The sequence below is a fragment of the Thalassophryne amazonica genome, chromosome 4 (genome assembly GCF_902500255.1).
Source record: "Thalassophryne amazonica chromosome 4, fThaAma1.1, whole genome shotgun sequence".
Taxonomy (NCBI): Eukaryota; Metazoa; Chordata; class Actinopteri; order Batrachoidiformes; family Batrachoididae; genus Thalassophryne; species Thalassophryne amazonica.
The window spans coordinates 136,889,158-136,911,143 of NC_047106.1; the positions used below are offsets into that span (position 1 = coordinate 136,889,158).

The following is a 21,986-nucleotide window of genomic DNA, read 5'->3' on the forward strand; positions in this document are numbered from 1 at the left end:
GTATCCCCCCCAATAAAACAAAACTGCACCTTTCAGAGTGGCCTTTTATTGTGGGCAGTCTAAGGCACACCTGTGCACTAATCATGGTGTCTAATCAGCATCTTGATATGGCACACCTGTGAGGTGGGATGGATTATCTCACCAAAGGAGAAGTGCTCACTATCACAGATTTAGACTGGTTTGTGAACAATATTTGAGGGAAATGGTGATATTGTGTATGTGGAAAAAGTTTTAGATCTTTGAGTTCATCTCATACAAAATGGGAGCAAAACCAAAAGTGTTGCGTTTATATTTTTGTTGAGTATACATTGAACAGTGAGCAGGCTTTACACAGCGCCCTGGAAAAGTGTTTTCAACTGATTAACTATGTAATTGTCTCAGAAAGGGGGTCCTTGCCAGGGCGCGTGTGCACACACACACACGTCCATCTGATTGAAACCATTCGTTGGTGGTGTATTGGGTAGACTGGAGGTAACTAGAGGTTCCTTCTGAAAACAAGGGTCAACACAATACATACCAATTGTGAAGAGTTCGGGGCCCAAATATAAGATAAGCCTTTAGAAATGTAACAAAGTCATCGTCAGTCAGAGATGACCTCAGCGGGCCAATCAGCTCTGCATAAAATAGGAATGAAAGTGTCCTGATGCTGCAGCCATGTAACACCTGCTCCAATCAGGGCTCCTTCTTTGTTTGGTTCCTCACCTTCAATAAACACTTGAACGTCTCCGACATGGTCGGCAGCCATGAATGAGTGATGTATAAATTAAACAAATGTAGTTCACAAGCACCTGCCCATACAGTAGAAAAGAAGTCAGTATAATGCATGTCAATCAAATGTCTTTGTCATCTGAAAGTGCAAGTTGTAGGTGGTAGGTGTCACCATCACTCAGCCTGTCTCTGGGATGTGACTGGACCTCCTTGTAAGGGGGCGGGGGGCTGCCTGAGGTGTGTTCAGATAGTAGCGGGCCGTGGCTGGTATCTGATTGGCCATTGAGAGGAGAGTGGTGACATTCTGGAGTGTCCTGATTCATCAAAAGCTGTGTGGGACCTGGGGCCAAACAGGTGGGCAGCCTCTGGCCCCAGCTACCATACACTGCTTCCTCATAGGAGGGCAACGGGACAGTGGGACCCTCCGCCATTAGGTCCAGCTGGTCCAAGGACTGACAGGTGCTGCAGAAGACAATATTTGTTTTTTTAGGACACAGTTTCTAATCTTCAGTTTCATGCAACAAAACTGAAGCTGTATATATATATATATATATATATATATATATATACACACACACACACACACACACATATATACACAGCCCTCACTCACCTGGAGGGAAAGGATACGTATGTCAGAATGCTGTTTATCGACTATAGCTCAGCATTCAACACTGTCATACCATACAAACTTATAGAGAAGCTCCTCATCCTTGGACTGACACCTGCCATTTGCAACTGGATGTTGAACTTCCTTACGAATAGACCCCAGTCAGTCAGAATCGGCAGTCGTACATCCAGCACAAGAACAGTGAACACTGGGGTCCCCCAGGGCTGTGTGCTGAGTCCCCTCCTGTACACACTCTTCACACACGACTGTGTGACCTCTCAGAATAACACCAGTATCATCAAGTTTGCAGACGATACTACAGTCATTGGTCTGATCACTGGTGGGGAAGAGACAGCATACAGGAAGGAGGTGGCTGAGCTTGTGGCCTGGTGTCATGACAACAATCTTTTATTAAATGCAGACAAGACCAAAGAAATTATTGTTGATCCGAGGAAGAAACAGGTGCTGCACACACCCCTGTATATAGGTGAAACGGAGGTGGAGAGGGTGAGAACTTTCAAATTCCTTGGCATCCATATCAGTGAGGATCTCACCTGGTCTCACAACACACAGACCATCATTAGGAAGTCCCAGCAGCGATTATACTTTCTGAGAAAACTAAGGAAATTTGGCATGCCAGCCAAAATTCTTAGTACCTTCTACAGGAGTACGATTGAGAGTGTTCTCACCAGTGTTCTCACAGTCTGGTATGGAAACTGCACTGCTCAGGACAGAAAGGCTCTCCAGCGTGTGATCAAGACTCAGTCCATCTCAGGAGCAGCCTTTCCCTCACTACAGGACATTTATCACACCAGAGTCACCAGGAGGGCCCAGAATATAATCAAGGACAGCACTCACCCCCAGCACAACCTCTTTACACTCCTACCTTCAGGCAGACGTTACAGGAGTGTGAAGTCCAGGACCACAAGACTAACAGTTTTTATTCACAGGCCATCAGGCTTATAAACACATCATACACTACCTCCTCTCCCCTCCCACCCTGAACTGTTCTTTAATTTTTGCCTGTTTACACTAGATTGCACCTTAAATACACTGTACTGCTGCTATTAAAATACTGTTTACATAGGTTTATTTATATTTGTTCTGAATACTACTGTCCACATCCTTTACTCGTGATTTGCACTCTCTGAATCGCTGATCCACATATTTGCACAATTTGCACAATAACTTGTGTTTTTTGTTATTTAAACATTTCGCCTTTTCCTCTCTCTCTCTTTCTTTCTTTTTAAGATTATATTGGTGAATGGAGGAATAGCAAAGTAAGAATTTCATTGTATAGTGTAACTGCCTGTTTCTGCTGTACATATGACAATAAAACTCTTGAATCTTGAATAAACAAACACACACATATACAGCAAAACTCGCCTAAACAGTCCTTGTAGAAACCAGATATTCGCACTCACCGGACAAAAGCAAAAGTCACAATATTTTTGTATTGTTTTCCATGTAATCAACACCGTATATACCGGATTTTGTATAACGGATTTTCACTCACATCGGAAAAAACGTCCCATCCCATTGCAATGTATTTCTATTAAAACCGCTTGCATGTACCCAACAGAGCAGTCTGGATGTGCCCAGTAGCAACAGAGGTACGAAATGAAGTTCAGCACTGACACTGATTCAAGGAAAGTGGGACCATAATTTCCATGATTAAAAGACCGGCTGCTTTTTTTTTTTAAAACTGTGCTCAGACCAGACGTCTAAACGAGGCAGGGCGTGATTCAAGGTCGGGGGATTATTAACAAAATGCTGCTTGCTGCCTGCACTGTAATATGGTGTAATATGTCAGAGCTCTCCGTGTGACTGCAAACCCTCTCCTCAACCCGGGTGAAACAACAACGACCGCAAGGGCTGTGATTAGTCACTTTTCCAATTCCTTTCCTGTCATATTTTAAAAGTTTTTGCATTGCGCACATCCACTTCATTTCGATCATGGATCAAATAGAGGAAAATCTGGCAGAAAAGACCACAAATATGGCGAACTTTACAACACGGAGTCAGAAAAACTACAAAGACGCTCAAATGACCTGCAATTCATGGAGGAAAACTGCACGTACCATAACGCTGGTTTGGAGGCTGATGATTTTATAAAAAAGTGGAGCTTGTTGAGGGACAAACTGGTCCAGAAAAGCCACTGTTCCTGCAGTAAACTGCATTAAGACACCCACTAATGTGACGGAGTACTTTAAAAGGGTCACATGCACGTCAAAGTCATTGCATGGCCACAGAGTTGTGGAGTTGTAGAAGCATAAATCAGGCTTTAGGATTTTAAGGTACCACTCTGCAGCAGACTTAGAAAAAATAGTGACTCGACCAAATGTAATCTTTTTAATGCACATAATGCCCGGCGCTTATTTAAGGCAGGCGTTAATTTTTTTGAGACAAAGTTTTGACTCGGTCATTAAATGAGGCAGGTCCCAGTTCAAGGTCAGGTGTGTAATCAAGGCAATACGTAAGTATAATTGTTGCTGGGGATTCCCCGTAGATCGTTCGGTGCCTCCTGACTGTAACTGATCCGTTACATACATATAACTCATTTCGTCTGTTTTATACATATAGCGGATTTCTATAATGGACAAAATTTGCAGGTCCACCCAAATGGGAGTTTTACTGTATCTACATATACATACACACACTTAAATTATATTAACTGTTCAGTATATAAGGTTACAAATTATACTTTCGATATATGTTGTAGAGTTGATTTTTACTGGACATAGTGTTATATTTGATGCAGATTGTGACTCCAGCAATTTATAATTAAAGATGACGTCATGATCTCATTTATATTTTTGCTTGAGTTGTATAATATCTGGAGAAATGAAAGGTCATTAAAAAAACTGATTTTTTTTCCTCATCCATTTAAAATACAACAAAATGTCAAATGTGAAGTACATATTTGTGCTTAAAGCGTTTGTCAGTGTATCAACAGAAGTGTGTGAATCCCACCTGTGAGAGTGACAGGGGCAGAGCCGCGACTTGAGGATGAGGCAGACGGTGGTGGTGAGTAGGAAGATGGCCACGGCCACAGCTGTTGTAGCCACACTCGGCAGGGACTGAGCCGCTTTGTCCTCAGAACTCTCATTAGGACTCTCTGAAAAAGACAACAATACAATTACAGCAAAATTGTTCTTCACATTAAAGTTGTACAGCCTCTGGGTTTTTATAAGATTGAAGACATAAAATAGTTTTCTTTGGTACAACTATAATTTTATTCCTTAGCATTTAAATAAGGGATTCATAATATGATATTGCCAATATGATCAAAATTTGCACTGTCCGAAAGCAATTTAGAGTTTCTCCCCCTCAAGGGGAGAATTTCAAGCAATCAGACAACATGACCTACATTTGGTAGTGACATCACAGATCACGTGGGGGCTTCCACTGATCTGTGCAAGGGCTGCTGGGAAGGACACAGCGACAGCCATTCGGAGTACAGAAAGGCAGCATGACATCAGCTGGCTGCCCGCTTGAAGAAAATAAACCAAGATGGCGGAAAATGCTCCTAAACAGCTTATTAAGTTTAATATGTTTCTCACACATTTTGTAAAAGTTAGCGAGAAATATATTCAGTAAAACTTGTCTTAACTGCAATCACATAAACTAGATATTTGCACTCACTGGACCGTGTAATAAAGACCGTATATGCTGGATTTTGTATAACAGATTTTCATTTGCATCGGACAAAACGTCCCATCCCATCGTAAGGTGTTTCCATTAAAAATCCCTCACATGTACCGGATAGAGCAGTCTGGATGTGCCCAGTAACAAAGGTACAAAATGAAGTTTAGCACTGACACTCACCAATTTGAGGAAAGTGGGCACTTAAAATCACACCACAGATTTTCAATAACATTCAGGTCTGGGGACTGAGATGGCCATTCCAGAACATTGTACTTGTTCCTCTGCCTGAATGCCTTAGTAGATTTTGAGCAGTGTTTAGAATCGTTGTCTTGTTGAAAGATCCAGCCCCAGTGCAACTTCTACTTCAGATTCCCAGTACCTGCACTGGCCACACAGCCCCACAGCATGATGGAACCACCTCTAAATTTTACTGTAGGTAGCAAGTGTTTTTCTTGGAATGCTGTGTTCTTTTTCAGCCATGTATACTGCCCCTTGTTATGTCCAAATAACTCAATTTTAGTTTCATCATTCCACAGCACCTTATTTCAAAATGAAGTTGGCTTGTCCAAATGTGCTTTAGCATGCCTCAAGCAACTCTGTTTGTGGTGTGTACACAGAAAAGGCTTCCTCTACATTACTCTCTCATCCAGCATCTCCTTGTGCAAAGTGTGCTGTATAGTTGAACGATGCACAGAGACACTATCTGCAGCAAGATCATGTTGCAGGTCTTTGAAGCAGGTCTGTGGGTTGATTATGACTGTTCTCACCATCCCTCACTTCAGCTTATCTGAGATTTTTCTTGGCCTGCCACTTTGGGCCTTAACTAGTAAAAGGTAAATGGACTGCATTTACATAGCACTTTTCCATCTGCATCAGACACTCAAAGCTCTTTACAAATAATGCCTCACATTCACCCCGATGTGAGGCTACTAGTACTAGAACTATTACTGTGCCTGCGGTCTTCCATTTCCTCACTATGTTCCTCACTGTGGAAACTGACAGCTGAAATCTCTGAGATAGCTTTTTGTATCTAAACCATGATGTTGAACAATCTTTGTTTTCAGGTCATTTGAGAGTTGTTTAGAGGCTCCCATGTTGACACTCATTAGAAGAGATGCAAAGAGGAGAAACATTTGTAATTGGGTTCACCTGTGTAAATAGGTCAAGGGTCAATGAGCTTACCAAACCAATTTTGTGTTCCAATAATTAGTGCTAAATGTATATTCAAATCAATAAAATGACAAGGTGCCAAAATTTATGCACCTGCCTAATTTTGTTTCAATAATTATTGCACACTTTCTGTAAATACTAGAAACTTCATTTCACTTCTCAAATATCAGTGTGTTCATCTGCTATATGATATATTTAACTGAAATTTCTGATCCAGACAACCAAAGATTTATAAAGGAAAATCATCAGGGGTGCCCAAAATTTGCAAACAACTTTGTATATATATATATATATATATATATATATATATATATATATATATATATATATATATATATATATATATATATATATATATATATATATATATATATATATATATATATATAGTTTCATCCATTTTGGAATAATCAATCAATCAATTTTATTTATATAGCGCCAAATCACAACAAACAGTTGCCCCAAGGCGCTTTATATTGTAAGGCAAGGCCATACAATAATTACGTAAAAACCCCAACGGTCAAAACGACCCCCTGTGAGCAAGCACTTGGTGACAGTGGGAAGGAAAAAAACTCCCTTTTAACAGGAAGAAACCTCCAGCAGAACCAGGCTCAGGGAGGGGCAGTCTTCTGCTGGGACTGGTTGGGGCTGAGGGAGAGAACCAGGAAAAAGACATGCTGTGGAGGGGAGCAGAGATCAATCACTAATGATTAAATGCAGAGTGGTGCATACAGAGCAAAAAGAGAAAGAAACACTCAGTGCATCATGGGAACCCCCCAGCAGTCTAAGTCTAATGCAGTCTAATGCATGAATTAGTTTTTCAGCATCACTCTGAGACAAGACCTTTCTAATTTTAGAGATATTGCGTAAATGCAAAAAAGCAGTCCTACATATTTTTTTAATATGGCCTTTGAATGACATATCCTGATCAAAAATGACTCCAAGATTTCTCACAGTATTACTAGAGGTCAGGGTAATGCCATCCAGAGTAAGGATCTGGTTAGACACCATGTTTCTAAGATTTATGGGGCCAAGTACAATAACTTCAGTTTTATCTGAGTTTAAAAGCAGGAAATTAGAGGTCATCCATGTCTTTATGTCTGTAAGACAATCTTGCAGTTTAGCTAATTGGTGTGTGTCCTCTGGCTTCATGGATAGATAAAGCTGGGTATCATCTGCATAACAATGAAAATTTAAGCAATGCCATCTAATAATACTGCCTAAGGGAAGCATGTATAAAGTGAATAAAATTGGTCCTAGCACAGAACCTTGTGGAACTCCATAATTAACCTTAGTCTGTGAAGAAGATTCCCCATTTACATGAACAAATTGTAATCTATTAGGTAAATATGATTCAAACCACCGCAGCGTAGTGCCTTTAATACCTATGGCATGCTCTAATCTCTGTAATAAAATTTTATGGTCAACAGTATCAAAAGCAGCACTGAGGTCTAACAGAACAAGCACAGAGATGAGTCCACTGTCTGAGGCCATAAGAAGATCATTTGTAACCTTCACTAATGCTGTTTCTGTACTATGATGAATTCTAAAACCGGACTGAAACTCTTCAAATAGACCATTCCTCTGCAGATGATCAGTTAGCTGTTTTACAACTACCCTTTCAAGACTTTTTGAGAGAAAAGGAAGGTTGGAGATTGGCCTATAATTAGCTAAGATAGCTGGGTCAAGTGATGGCTTTTTAAGTAATGGTTTAATTACTGCCACCTTAAAAGCCTGTGGTACATAGCCAATTAATAAAGATAGATTGATCATATTTAAGATCGAAGCATTAAATAATGGTAGGGCTTCCTTGAGCAGCCTGGTAGGAATGGGGTCTAATAGACATGTTGATGGTTTGGATGAAGTAACTAATGAAAATAACTCAGACAGAACAATCTGAGAGAAAGAGTCTAACCAAATACCGGCATCACTGAAAGCAGCCAAAGATAACGATACGTCTTTGGGATGGTTATGAGTAATTTTTTCTCTAATAGTTAAAATTTTATTAGCAAAAAAAGTCATGAAGTCATTACTAGTTAAAGTTAAAGGAATACTCGGCTCAATAGAGCTCTGACTCTTTGTCAGCCTGGCTACAGTGCTGAAAAGAAACCTGGGGTTGTTCTTATTTTCTTCAATTAGTGATGAGTAGTAAGATGTCCTAGCTTTACGGAGGGCTTTTTTATAGAGCAACAGACTCTTTTTCCAGGCTAAGTGAAGATCTTCTAAATTAGTGAGACGCCATTTCCTCTCCAACTTACGGGTTATCTGCTTTAAGCTGCGAGTTTGTGAGTTATACCATGGAGTCAGGCACTTCTGATTTAAAGCTCTCTTTTTCAGAGGAGCTACAGCATCCAAAGTTGTCTTCAATGAGGATGTAAAACTATTGACGAGATACTCTATCTCACTTACAGAGTTTAGGTAGCTACTCTGCACTGTGTTGGTATATGGCATTAGAGAACATAAAGAAGGAATCATATCCTTAAACCTAGTTACAGCGCTTTCTGAAAGACTTCTAGTGTAATGAAACGTATTCCCCACTGCTGGGTAGTCCATCAGAGTAAATGTAAATGTTATTAAGAAATGATCAGACAGAAGGGAGTTTTCAGGGAATACTGTTAAGTCTTCAATTTCCATACCATAAGTCAGAACAAGATCTAAGATATGATTAAAGTGGTGGGTGGACTCATTTACATTTTGAGCAAAGCCAATTGAGTCTAATAATAGATTAAATGCAGTGTTGAGGCTGTCATTCTCAGCATCTGTGTGGATGTTAAAATCGCCCACTATAATTATCTTATCTGAGCTAAGCATTAAGTCAGACAAAAGGTCTGAAAATTCACAGAGAAACTCACAGTAACGACCAGGAGGACGATAGATAACAACAAATAAAACTGGTTTTTGGGACTTCCAATTTGGATGGACAAGACTAAGAGTCAAGCTTTCAAATGAATTAAAGCTCTGTCTGGGTTTTTGATTAATTAATAAGCTGGAACGGAAGATTGCTGCTAATCCTCCGCCTCGGCCCATGCTACGAGCATTCTGGCAGTTAGTGTGACTCGGGGGTGTTGACTCATTTAAACTATAAGGCTATAACATTAAAAAATGTGGAAAAGTGGCACTCTATGAATACTTTCCGGATGCACTTTATATCATCAAATACCCAGAATTAACCAGAATTCTATTTATATCTTTTGTAATTGCCACATATTGCAGGAACTTTCCATGAAGCTCAGACAACGTCAGAGGTGGAAATATCTAATTGTTATTACTGTGACCGCTTCCTCTTTCTGTGCTCTGACTTCCTGTCTGATCCTGCCTCATTCTGTGGTAACACAAGACGTTACAAAGTTGCCACAGTGAGAGAAATCTCTTAGCTGTGTTTTGTTCAGAAAATATAAAAGCCGTGCTACTGTCAAAGAAAAAGATAATAACACCTCAGTACCAAAACACACTTTTGGTTAGTGATGTTACAATAACATTTCTTACAACGTTAAACATTCTAAAAATTAGGAGTATATTCCTGTATTTTGATTAAAGGATCCAGTGTGATTGTACTTCTTAGGCTCACTTCAGCACCAGACTACTTCAGCACCAGAAGCCCACTTCTTTGTATTGTTGGTGGCCTTTTCCCTGCTGATAGTGCTCAGAAAAACAATGACACTTGATGTTATCAGACTATTAATAGTTAAATGTTTTGTTGAGTTTGTCTTGTATCTCCTTTGAGCCTGTTGAACCTAAACTTTCACTCAACAGAAATATTAGAGTACAGACTTCTTAGATATTCATTAGTACAATTAGTACAACCACACAGCAAGCCACATTATCTCAGATAGTTGTAATAAAATGCTCAGACAGACACAGCATAGTCAACAGCCGCTATATTAGTCCCTGCTAGCAGTGCTCTGGACTTGACTCGGCAGCACATAGCTGCTGCTCAGAGTGACCATGGCCCTAATTATTCACAACTTCATAGCTTGAGTTTTGGTACTAGCTGTGGGGAACAAAACTGTTTTGTTTTTGGTACCAGGCTGTAAAGACGTGCTGCAAAGTTAGTGAAGGTCTATGGGGAACATTGGCTGCATTTATCATGACCAGAGGTTGGGGCTTGTCTATGTTTTTTTTTTTTTTTTTTTTTTTTTAAACAGGGTTTTCACAGCTTAAAAAAAACGATAGATTTTAGATTTTTTTTTTTTTTTTTTTTTAATAAGTAGCAGTCAGAATGAAATTTAAGATCAACATTACAATAACCAAAAATAGGGGGTGGGGAACCCAACATAAATGACTGAGGGTTTGGGACAAATTTGGACAAATATTCATCGCAACATAGAACATGGATACTAGCTTAAACCACACTGCTAAATCTTCCGTGATCTTTCATTAAGCTTACACTTTCCCATGTTATCAGGTACGTTATGTCTTACTGCTATGAGATTTCTGGCAATAACCACAAGATATTTTGGTTCTGCTATCTCGCTTTCTGTAGCTTTATGACAGGCTTTCACTGAATTATAAAAAAAGCCATTTATTTAGAGATTTTTATTTGCAATATCAGAAGAAAACACGGACAAAATCCTTCTTCCCATGTCTTGGCATTTTTAAGAGTACTGACAAAACTGGTTTATGACATTTTAATGCCAATTAAGGCCTTATTTTTAGATGAACAAATTCAATGCCTTTTAAAGCTTTTTAAGGATCTGCAGGAACATTGCTTAAATGTTTTTACTGCAAACATTTTTAAACCTGAAAACATTAAGATTTTCAGCTGGGGGTTAAAAACATGGCCTGTGACCCTGACCTTTGAGTGGAGTGCAGGTAGGAATTGGAGGGAGCCACTTGCCCTGGTGGCACTTTGAGCTGCGGACCTTGCTGCTGATGTGGTAGCCAGGCTCACAGAAGAAATAGATGTAACTTTTCTGGGGGAATCCTCGACAAGGAGACGGATCACAGCCAAACCCTCCGTGTTCGGGGACCAAAGGGTGGCTGCAGCTGCCCAGTCTGCCTGAAGAGACAACACGCCAGGGACAATGCTTTAAAAATGAAGTGTGCAGCATTTCTATCAAGAGGAGCAAAGGAAAGTTCTTTTGTTAACGTTTGTTTTTAAATGCTTGTATGTATTTTTTTAATATTAAGTTAGATTTATTTACTGAAAGGCACAGTAGATGATAAACAAACACATGAAGAAAATCGGTAGAGTTCAAACACCAGATTTCTCGTTCACAAAAACAACGCTCTACCATGTTCACCAAAGGGACACCCCCACTAACCTAGCTTCTAGGGGACTGATTCTGGATTTCATCTTGCTACATATCTTTCAACATTTTTTTTTGGGGGGGGGGGGGAATTTTCATTAGTTGTCAGTTATAATCATCAAAATTAAAAGACGTAAACATTTTAAATATATCAGTCTGTGTGTAATGAATGAATATAATATATAAGTTTCACCTTCTGAATGGAATTACTGAAATAAATCAACTTTTTCATGATATTCTATTTCTGTGAACAGCACCTGTGTGTATATATATATATATATTCAGACTATAAGTCACACTTTTTTACATTTTGGTCGGGGGTGCGACCTATACTCCAGAGCAACTTATAAATGAAAAATATCCCAGTAGATTCTCAATTAATTTACCGTAATAAAACAATTTTACGTGACAGAGTCGCTCTATGTTTTAAAATGGCCACCGGAAATGGAAATGCAATACATCATGGGCACTGTAGTATGGCGGCTGCCCTATAGGTCACGCTGGTCACGATAACCAATCAGAGAACAGAACATTGGACGCGTATTCCTCACCCCACCCAGACCCACCTGACACAGACAATGATTGTGAAACAGCGTGTGAAGCAGATGAACACGGTGCTTGCTGTTATTCCGGGAGGGCTAACAACACAGCTTCAACCCTTGGATATCAGTGTGAGCAGAGTGTTTAAGTTGACGCTGAGAGCTGCGTGGGAGCACTGGGTGAGCAACGGCGGAGGATTAGCGTCTGCACTTGGAAGGAGCTGGCGTCGACACCATGGGGAGGTCATGAGCTGCGCAGGTAGGTGCTGCACGAACATCGGCAGCTGATACCTGGTGTGTACTATGGTCCACAGCGGGTAATGTGTCAGAAAAGAACCGTTCAGCAATGGTGTGGGTTATGGTTCGGCTCGCAATGTGGTCTCACGCATGCGCACGAAGGTTCAAGCTTGGCTGACGTAAAAACATATGAATCAAATCCATATAGTTTTTGAAAAAATAAAAAGGTCCGTTACTTTTCTAACAGACCTCGTATATATATATATATATATATATATATATATATATATATATATATATATATATACTCAACAAAAATATAAACGCAACACTTTTGGTTTTGCTCCCATTTTGTATGAGATGAACTCAAAGATCTAAATCTTTTTCCACATACACAATATCACCATTTCCCTCAAATATTGTTCACAAACCAGTCTAAATCTGTGATAGTGAGCACTTCTCCTTTGCTGAGATAATCCATCCCACCTCACAGGTGTGCCATACCAAGATGCTGATTAGACACCATGATTAGTGCACAGGTGTGCCTTAGACTGTCCACAATAAAAGGCCACTAAAAGGTGCAGTTTTATCACACAGCACAATGCCACAGATGTCGCAAGATTTGAGGGAGCGTGCAATTGGCATGCTGACAGCAGGAATGTCAACCAGAGCTGTTGCTCGTGTATTGAATGTTCATTTCTCTACCATAAGCCGTCTCCAAAGGCATTTCAGAGAATTTGGCAGTACATCCAACCAGCCTCACAACCGCAGACCACACCAGCCCAGGACCTTCACATCCAGCATGTTCACCTCCAAGATCGTCTGAGACCAGCCACTCGGACAGCTGCTGAAACAATCGGTTTGCATAACCAAAGAATTTCTGCACAAACTGTCAGAAACCGTCTCAGGGAAGCTCATCTGCATGCTCGTCGTCCTCATCGGGGTCTCGACCTGACTCCAGTTCGTCGTTGTAACCGACTTGAGTGGGCAAATGCTCACATTCGCTGGCGTTTGGCACGTTGGAGAGGTGTTCTCTTCACAGATGAATCCCGGTTCACACTGTCCAGGGCAGATGGCAGACAGCGTGTGTGCCGTCGTGTGGGTGAGCGGTTTTCTGATGTCAGTGTTGTGGATCGAGTGGCCCATGGTGGCGGTGGGGTTATGGTATGGGCAGGCATCTGTTATGGATGAAGAACACAGGTGCATTTTATTGATGCCATTTTGAATGCACAGAGATACCGTGACGAGATCCTGAGGCCCATTGTTGTGCCATACATCCAAGAACATCACCTCATGTTGCAGCAGGATAATGCATGGCCCCATGTTGCAAGGATCTGTACGCAATTCTTGGAAGCTGAAAATGTCCCAGTTCTTGCATGGCCGGCATACTCACTGGACATGTAACCCACTGAGCATGTTTGGGATGCTATGGACCAGCGTATACGACAGCGTGTACCAGTTCCTGCCAATATCCAGCAACTTCGCACAGCCATTGAAGACAAGTGGACCAACATTCGACAGGCCACAACTGACAACCTGATCAACTCTATGCGAAGGAGATGTGTTGCACTGCATGAGGCAAATGGTGGTCACACCAGATACTGACTGGTATCCCCCCCCAATAAAACAAAACTGCACCTTTCAGAGTGGCCTTTTATTGTGGACAGTCTAAGGCACACCTGTGCACTAATCATGATGTCTAATCAGCATCTTGATATGGCACACCTGTGAGGTGGGATGGATTATCTCAGCAAAGGAGAAGTGCTCACTATCACAGATTTAGACAGATCTGTCAACAGTATTCGAAAGAAATAGGTCTTTTGTGCATATAGAAAATGTTTTAGATCTTTGAGTTCATCTCATACAAAATGGGAGCAAAACCTATATAAGACCTACAAGATCATGACAATTTGTTAACTCTCACAAGTCTAGGCTGGTCTCAGTTGTGATCTGTTATTTGTGTTTACACCAAGCTTGCATTGCAAATTAATTGTGCGAGTGGAAAATATGTTAATATCCGCGATCATTGATGCAACCTCATGCAGAGTCAACTGGGACTCTATTACGACCCATAGGATGAAGTTGAGAGTGAGATGAGAGAGTTTGTCAAGACTGATTATGAGACCCATGTATCGTTAACTCAAAACACAATTGGAAATTGGATTGGAAAGACCACACAAATGAGCACTCGTTATATCTTTGTAGATCAGGCACTTTGTGTAACAATACAGATACATGAGAGGGCAGTCCATGTGTGACTATTTTCCATGTGATGTTGTGTTATGCAAGGAAGAGCGTTCAGCATAAAACCTCTGCCAAAATCAAAGTGCAAATATATATCATGGCGACACTGAAAGAACCTAGTTACTAGTGTAGGTGTATACAGTCGCTTCTTTAATATCTGTAGTGTGGCAAATAAAGTTTGGTGAAAGGCTCAAGATTCAAATTCAAGATTCAAACAACTTTACTGATCCGTAAAAGAGCAATTCATATCACACCCAATTACCTCAGACAAAAAATACAGCAATTAATCCACAATTATTACTAGCTGAACGTAATAATGGCACACATCAGAATTAAAACATTGCACATATACATTTGATTGTTTATGTACGCTAAACTTTAAGACAGTACGTAATCCGAATTGAGGCAACGTGAGTATGGGGTGGTCGCGGCAGTCTCCTGTGTAGCCGCGAGCTTGGGGGAAAACGGAAAGTTACAGCAGCTGAGCTGCGCTGCCTCCCGGCTCAGACTCTACTACTACCTGCAGCACAACTTAAGATAGCACAGGATACAACTGTGCCACTCTGAAGGATCCACGCAGAGGTTGCAGGTGGAAAGTTGGGGAGAATAAAACACTAGCTGATGTGAAGTTGCGTCTTGGGTCACAATGTGATGGCTGAACTTGGCTTGCTCAAGGCTATGTGCCGCTTTATTTGCTTCAAAACTGATAGATGAAAAATGCTGATTATACTGCTGTCAGCCACAGGTAACTCAGGTTGAATCACTAGAACAAATGAGCAAACAGGTCAGAGGTCATACCTGCACTGAGGTGTGATAAGGAGGCAAGGAAAAGGAGTCCATAGATGCATCCACAGGGCCACGGACACACAAGTGATGCAGACATCAAACCAGACTTCCTGATGGTACAATACAGACAAAAAAAACAAAACACAACACACACAACATTAACACATATGAAGTACACAAACAAACAAACCAACTAATTCCGGACAGTTTATCGAAATTAATGGCAACTCTGTCATTTTTACAAAGTGAAAATATAATATTGTCCAGTATAAGTGCATCACTTATAATGGATTTTTTTTTCTCCAGAAAATAGTTTGATTTAACAACACAGCATTGGTGGAAGAGTTCACCTTCAGTCTGCTTGCTGGGTTTTAATTTCCATTTTGAGAAACATCAGCTGCAGAGTTTCTACCACAGAGTGCCAAGATGACTATGATACCAGCCTCCCACGCAAGTTGTGGTCGCCTGAGCTGGAAGTTTGAATACTAAAGTGTGTTACACATCTGTAATGTTTGGTGTGACCGACACTGTGAGACAGGGGGCGACCCCTCACGGTTCCTGACATGACTGACACATCGTGCAAACACAAACACACATAAAGGATACTAAAAGTCATGTGTTTTTATTGTTAATTATTTAGTGTTTATTTATACATGCTTGTACAGAGAGAGTACAGTTGAATCCGGAGTTAAATTCCTTGTATTCTTTTGAAGATACTTGGCCAATAAAGGCTGTTCTGATTCTGATGGTATAAGCAATGGCCTCACTGTGGGATGATTGTGTGCCAGTCCTTTGTATTGGTGTACAAGGTTTCAGTTTCAGCCAGTTACTCAGCTGCTTTACAGTCAGGTGGGGTTTCAATTCCAAATGGTTAAAGCTGAAGCGTTACGATGACTGCTTCAGTGTATACAGACAGACAGACCTTAACCCCGTCAAGGAGTCATGGAGAGTGATGGTGAATGAACATACATACATACAGACAGACAGACAGACAGACACACACACAGGTTCAACTTTAACCACTTGGATGGGATGCCAGTACGTTGCCATTCACACTGCCTTCTACTGGATGGCAGTGTGAATGGTGTATTGTTATATTACATGGTTGTTGCTGAATCACAACTCACAACAGAATTTTCATTTTGCAAAAGCCTTTTTTTACATATGAAAAAAATTAAATATTTTACAAATACACATTTATTTCTAAAAACTAACAAACATGTTACAGTAACGTGTGTGTTGGTTTTTACATATAATGAATCAACCGATCAGTGATGAGTGGAGGCTCAGTTTGCCCATAATGCATTTTGGCATCTGTGTGTGTTAATGTTCAATACTTCTGAATAAATTTGGTTTATAAATCAAAACCATAGGACTTTGGCCTCACGTCTGGACCGCTGTATGCTGTGAATGTCCAACCCTTGGCAATAGTTATGGAATCACCGGCCTCGGAGGATGTTCATTCAGTTGTTTAATTTTGTAGAAAAAAAGCAGATCACAGACATGACACAAAACTAAAGTCATTTCAAATGGCAACTTTCTGGCTTTAAGAAACACTATAAGAAATCAAGGAAAAATAATTGTGGCAGTCAGTAATGGTTACTTGTTTAGACCAAGCAGAGGTAAAAAAAAATATGGACTCACTCAATTCTGAGGAATAAATTATGGAATCACCCTGTAAATTTTCATTCCCAAAACTAACACCTGCATCAAATCAGATCTGCTCATTAGTCTGCATCTAAAAAGGAGTGATCACACCTTGGAGAGCTGTTGCACCAAGTGGACTGACATGAATCATGGCTCCAACACAAGAGATGTCAATTGAAACAAAGGACAGGATTATCAAACTCTTAAAAGAGGGTAAATCATCACGCAATGTTGCAAAAGATGTTGGTTGTTCACAGTCAGCTGTGTCTAAACTCTGGACCAAATACAACAACATGGGAAGGTTGTTAAAGGCAAACATACTGGTAGACCAAGGAAGACATCAAAGCGTCAAGACAGAAAACTTAAAGCAATATGTCTCAAAAATCGAAAATGCACAACAAAACAAATGAGGAACAAATGGGAGGAAACTGGAGTAAATGTCTGTGACCAAACTGTAAGAAACCGCCTAAAGGAAATGGGATTTACATACAGAAAAGCTAAATGAAAGCCATCATTAACACCTAAACAGAAAAAAACAAGGTTACAATGGGCTAAGGAAAAGCAATCGTGGACTATGGATGACTGGATGAAAGTCATATTCAGTGATGAATCTCGAATCTGCATTGGGCAAGGTGATGATGCTGGAACTTTTGTTTGGTGCCGTTCCAATGAGATTTATAAAGATGACTGCCTGAAGAGAACGTAAATTTCCACAGTCATTGATGATATGGGGCTGCATGTCAGGTAAAGGCACTGGGGAGATGGCTGTCATTACATCATCAATAAATGCACAAGTTTACGTTGATATTTTGGACACTTTTCTTATCCCATCAATTGAAAGGATGTTTGGGGATGATGAAATCATTTTTCAAGATGATAATGCATCTTGCCATATCGCAAAAACTGTGAAAACATTCCTTGCAAAAAGACACATAGGGTCAATGTCATGGCCTGCAAATAGTCCGGATCTTAATCCAATTGAAAATCTTTGGTGGAAGTTGAAGAAAATGGTCCATGACAAGGCTCCAACCTGCAAGCTGATCTGGCAAAAGCAATCAGAGAAAGTTGGAGCCAGATTGATGAAGAGTACTGTTTGTCACTCATTAAGTCCATGCCTCAGAGACTGCAAGCTGTTATAAAAGCCAGAGGTGTTGCAACAAAATACTAGTGATGTGTTGGAGTGTTCTTTTGTTTTTCATGATTCCATAATTTTTTCCTCAGAATTGAGTGATTCCATATTTTTTCCTTCTGCTTGGTCTAAAAAAGTAACTGTTACTGACTGCCACAATTTTTTTTCCTAATTTCTTAAACTGTTTCTTAAAGCCAGAAAGTTGCCATTTTAAATTACTTTAGTTTTGTGTCATGTCTGTGATGTGCTTTTTTCTACAAAATTAAACAACTGAATGAACATCCTCCGAGGCCGGTGATTCCATAATTTTTGCCAGGGGTTGTAAATGACTTTTTTTTTTTGTAGCAGCCTGGCAGCCAGGCCCCTTCTGCTGGGGTAGAGTTGAGCTCAGCTCCTCTCAGCTGCCTGACTGCTGCAAAATATGTAAGATAGGAACCAACGAGTGTGATTTTAGGGTTTACAAATGTTTTTCACTGTTACTAACTATGCAAAAAAAAAAAAAAAAAAAAAAAAACCTTAGTGAAATTAGCAGAATAAAATTTAGCGGAAGCTAACTGGTCCGATGATGGTTTTTGGAGTTAGGAGTCTACAAATAGACAGTGAAAAAACTTTCAACATCTTTTGAACATCTTTTTAACGGTGGGCGTAGACGTTTTTTGAATGTCTTTTCAATAGCAAATGCTCACTGGGATGAGGTGACAGCAGTAACTAATGTCCAAAATTACAGCAGCTACCACAATAAACCATATCATCGAATAAAAGTTGAGAAAAGTGCATCCTACCACAGTGTAAACTGTTTATATATATATATATATATATATATATATATATATATATATATATATATATATATATATATATATAAAGTGGATTTCTGCCCTCTCGTTCGCAACTTTTGGCACAATGGGGGAGGGAACCAGGGTCGGTAATGGCTCTGGTGTGATTGGTCATTTCTGAAGAGCGAGATTTGATTGACAGCCGTCCTCTCAGATTGGGAAATCTGCTGAATATATCTTCTGGCTTGTGATGCTATAGGCTTCATTTTATTATCATCTCTTTTTGCCTTAAAGGTTTATCATGTAGTCGACTGCTGTCTGATGCAAAGAAGAGGTATGCTGACCTGCAGACTGTTGTGCACATGCAATTCAGACCTGGGTGTTAAATCTAGATTCTTGACCTCTTAAAAAATTGTAATACAATAACCCAAGTCATTTATTTGATTCTAAAATCCAACACACTTGGTAAAATCTATATAGACCTCATCGAGTGGGTGGGCGCGTGCATGTGTGTGACATATGCTAAATAACTAACATGCGCGTAGGGCCCGTCAAAAAAAATCTTACACTGAGGCCCGTGCTGAGGTTGTGACACTGTAGAAGCTGAAAGGTTTTAGCCATGCTCATGGTCCACGAAAGAATTTACTCAAAAAAAACAACAAAAAAAACAAAAAAAACAGTCTGAAGGACCTAAATGACATGATGAGATGCTGAAGGGCTTCGCTCATCATGTCCATGACATATACATATTAATAATAATATTAATAATAATAATAATAATAGTGTGTATATGATAACAAGAATCTAAACAATTTCTAAATACATTAAGACAGTAAATTAACATTAAAAAATTATGTAATTAACATGAAATAAAAGGGTTGAGTTCTTCTATAAACTGTTGAGGTCTAAGGTCTAAAGTTCTAAAAACATTCCAAATTATTTTAGAAACTTTGCACTATTACCACCTGTGGAAAATGTCAACTACCTATTTTATAAACACTACCCAATCTAGAGCCCGTGGATCCCCACGGACGACACGCTAGTATATGTAAACTGCACATAACCTGTTTGAAGTTAGCTGCTTACAAGACTGATAACCACACACACACACACACACACACACACACACACACACACACACACACACACACACACACACACACTTCTTGTTTTAGAGCGTAGGTCAATCTGTCGAAGCTTAAAATAAATAGATAAATGCAGTGTGCCATTATGAGCAGCTGCGTTGAGTTTAAAGTTGTGATACTTTAGTTTTGGGGGTTTCTTTTTGTCTCACCTGAAGCCACGAAGAGAAGCGTCCAGCAGAATCACGTCCTCGCGCCGATGAGCTCGCGCCTGCTGCTGCTCAGCAACAAGTGGAAGCTTCTGCAGGCTCGCGCCGTGACGTCATCAACAGCTGTTTGACAGCAGCGCCGCGACTTCCCATTGGGCGCTGTCACCGCGAAGCCCTGCCCACCAGTACCAGCCTTCTCAGAAGTGCAGTTTGTTCCAAACTGCAGACGCTGCTGAAAATAAAAATCAGCAGTCACGTCATGGTAATCTGATGAATGTCAAGTTTTAAAGGTCACGTTTTCGTGGTAAGAGTAAGAAAAAAATAAATCTTTTTAACATGTAGCAAAGTTATAGAAGAATAGAAGATCGTTTTATTCTATTAAAAACCATTAAAATCACTGTACATATGAATAATGTCAATATAAAAATTCAGTAAAATCAAAACAGTGTTTGTCTGTATGCATGGTAACAAAAATCTTAAACTTTTCTGTTTCCTGAAGATCTGTAGATATGATTTTGGAACAGACTGGACTTCATTACAGAACTGTTATTTATATTGTTGCACTGAACTCATCAATCTGCTCTGTGATCAGCAGCACAAGTGCTATAAAAATTACGAGAACATTAGATACACTTTTGGGTCTCCTGCTGGAGCTGTTGCCCCCACGACCTGAACCCGGACAAGTGGTTGAAGATGAGTGATGAGTGTAGATACACTTTTTTCAATGTTAAATTATTATTATTAGCCTCACGCCCTGTGACTGCTGGGGTAGGCTCCACCACCCCGTGACCCTTCACTGGAGTAAGCAAGTATAGAAAATTAATGGATTGATCATTATTATTATTATGGAAGGTGCTAATCAAACTAGCAGTCTTTATTTTGTTATTTTTGTCCAAATGAATGCATGAATGCATGAAATAGTTTGGTCCTACCATCACAACAGACACAAACTATATTTTGGGAGGTGGCAGCCTGGAGGATTAGCAGTGACCTTGTGACCACAGGACCCTCAGGTTTTCCTCACCAGACAGGATCACTAAAGTACCCTTGAGCAACATCCAGTGTTGTCTCATACACCCAAGGATGTCTCCACTACAGCTGCAATCATTAACTGATTATGAATCAATTATTCAATTAATACATTTCAGCTACTTTAAGTATGGTTTATTTTAGGAGTTTCTTTAATATCTTTGGGCTGTGGACAAAACAAGGTTCAGACATCTGTTGAGGATGCCCCCTGGTTATCTCCAAGGGAAATCCAACTGCGAGGAGGCCCTGGGGAAGATCCAGGACTTGGTGGAGGGATTCTATTCCCCCGCTGGTTTGGGGACGCCTCTGGATCCCCCAGGAAGAGTTAGAGGTTGTGGTAGAGGATAGGGAAGTGTGAGATGAGCTGCTTGGTCTACTGCCACCGCAACCCGGACCCAGGTAAGCAGCAGAAAATAAATGAATGAATCTGAAGCTCTGGAACACATGGATCAACATTTTTCACCATTTCCTGACATTTGATGGACCAAAGAACTAATTGCAGCCCTAGTTTCCACGTTTTGATACAGAATGAAATGTGGTTTAATGAAATCTAGTGTGGTTGTCAATCAACGGCAGAAAATTTACCTCAACATTCTGCAGGATTACACTGGTTTGGTGGTTAACACTGTTGCCTCACAGCAAGAAGGCTGTGGGATCACTTCCTACTTGGGCCTTTCTGTGTGGAGTTTGCATGTTCTCTCCGGGTCTGTGTGGGTGGTTCTTCCCACAATCAAAAACATGCTTCTTTAGGGTCTGTCCCCGACTAAGGCAGTGTCTCTCCATTGGTCCCCGAACTGTGGTTGGATTGTATTTCTGCAATTAAGATGGTTAAATGCACAGAATCAATTGTGTGGCATGTAATGACAATAAAGGCTCTTCTTCTTCTTCAACATTCAGCTTTAATTCAAGAGGCTGAAACAAAG

General features: G+C 40.2%; 1 protein-coding gene across 1 annotated transcript; it reads right to left on the reverse strand.

The window, feature by feature from the left end:
- Positions 1-201: 201 nt before the first annotated feature.
- Positions 202-20,117, reverse strand: zgc:152863 (uncharacterized protein LOC562658 homolog). The gene is made up of 5 exons (XM_034168654.1): positions 20,038-20,117; positions 15,204-15,301; positions 10,932-11,135; positions 4,292-4,436; positions 202-1,170 (listed from the first exon to the last, which is right to left on the reverse strand). The coding sequence occupies exons 2-5, from the start codon at positions 15,286-15,288 to the stop codon at positions 831-833; spliced, it is 774 nt and encodes a 257-aa protein (XP_034024545.1). The 5' UTR covers positions 15,289-15,301; positions 20,038-20,117; the 3' UTR covers positions 202-830.
- Positions 20,118-21,986: the final 1,869 nt, after the last annotated feature.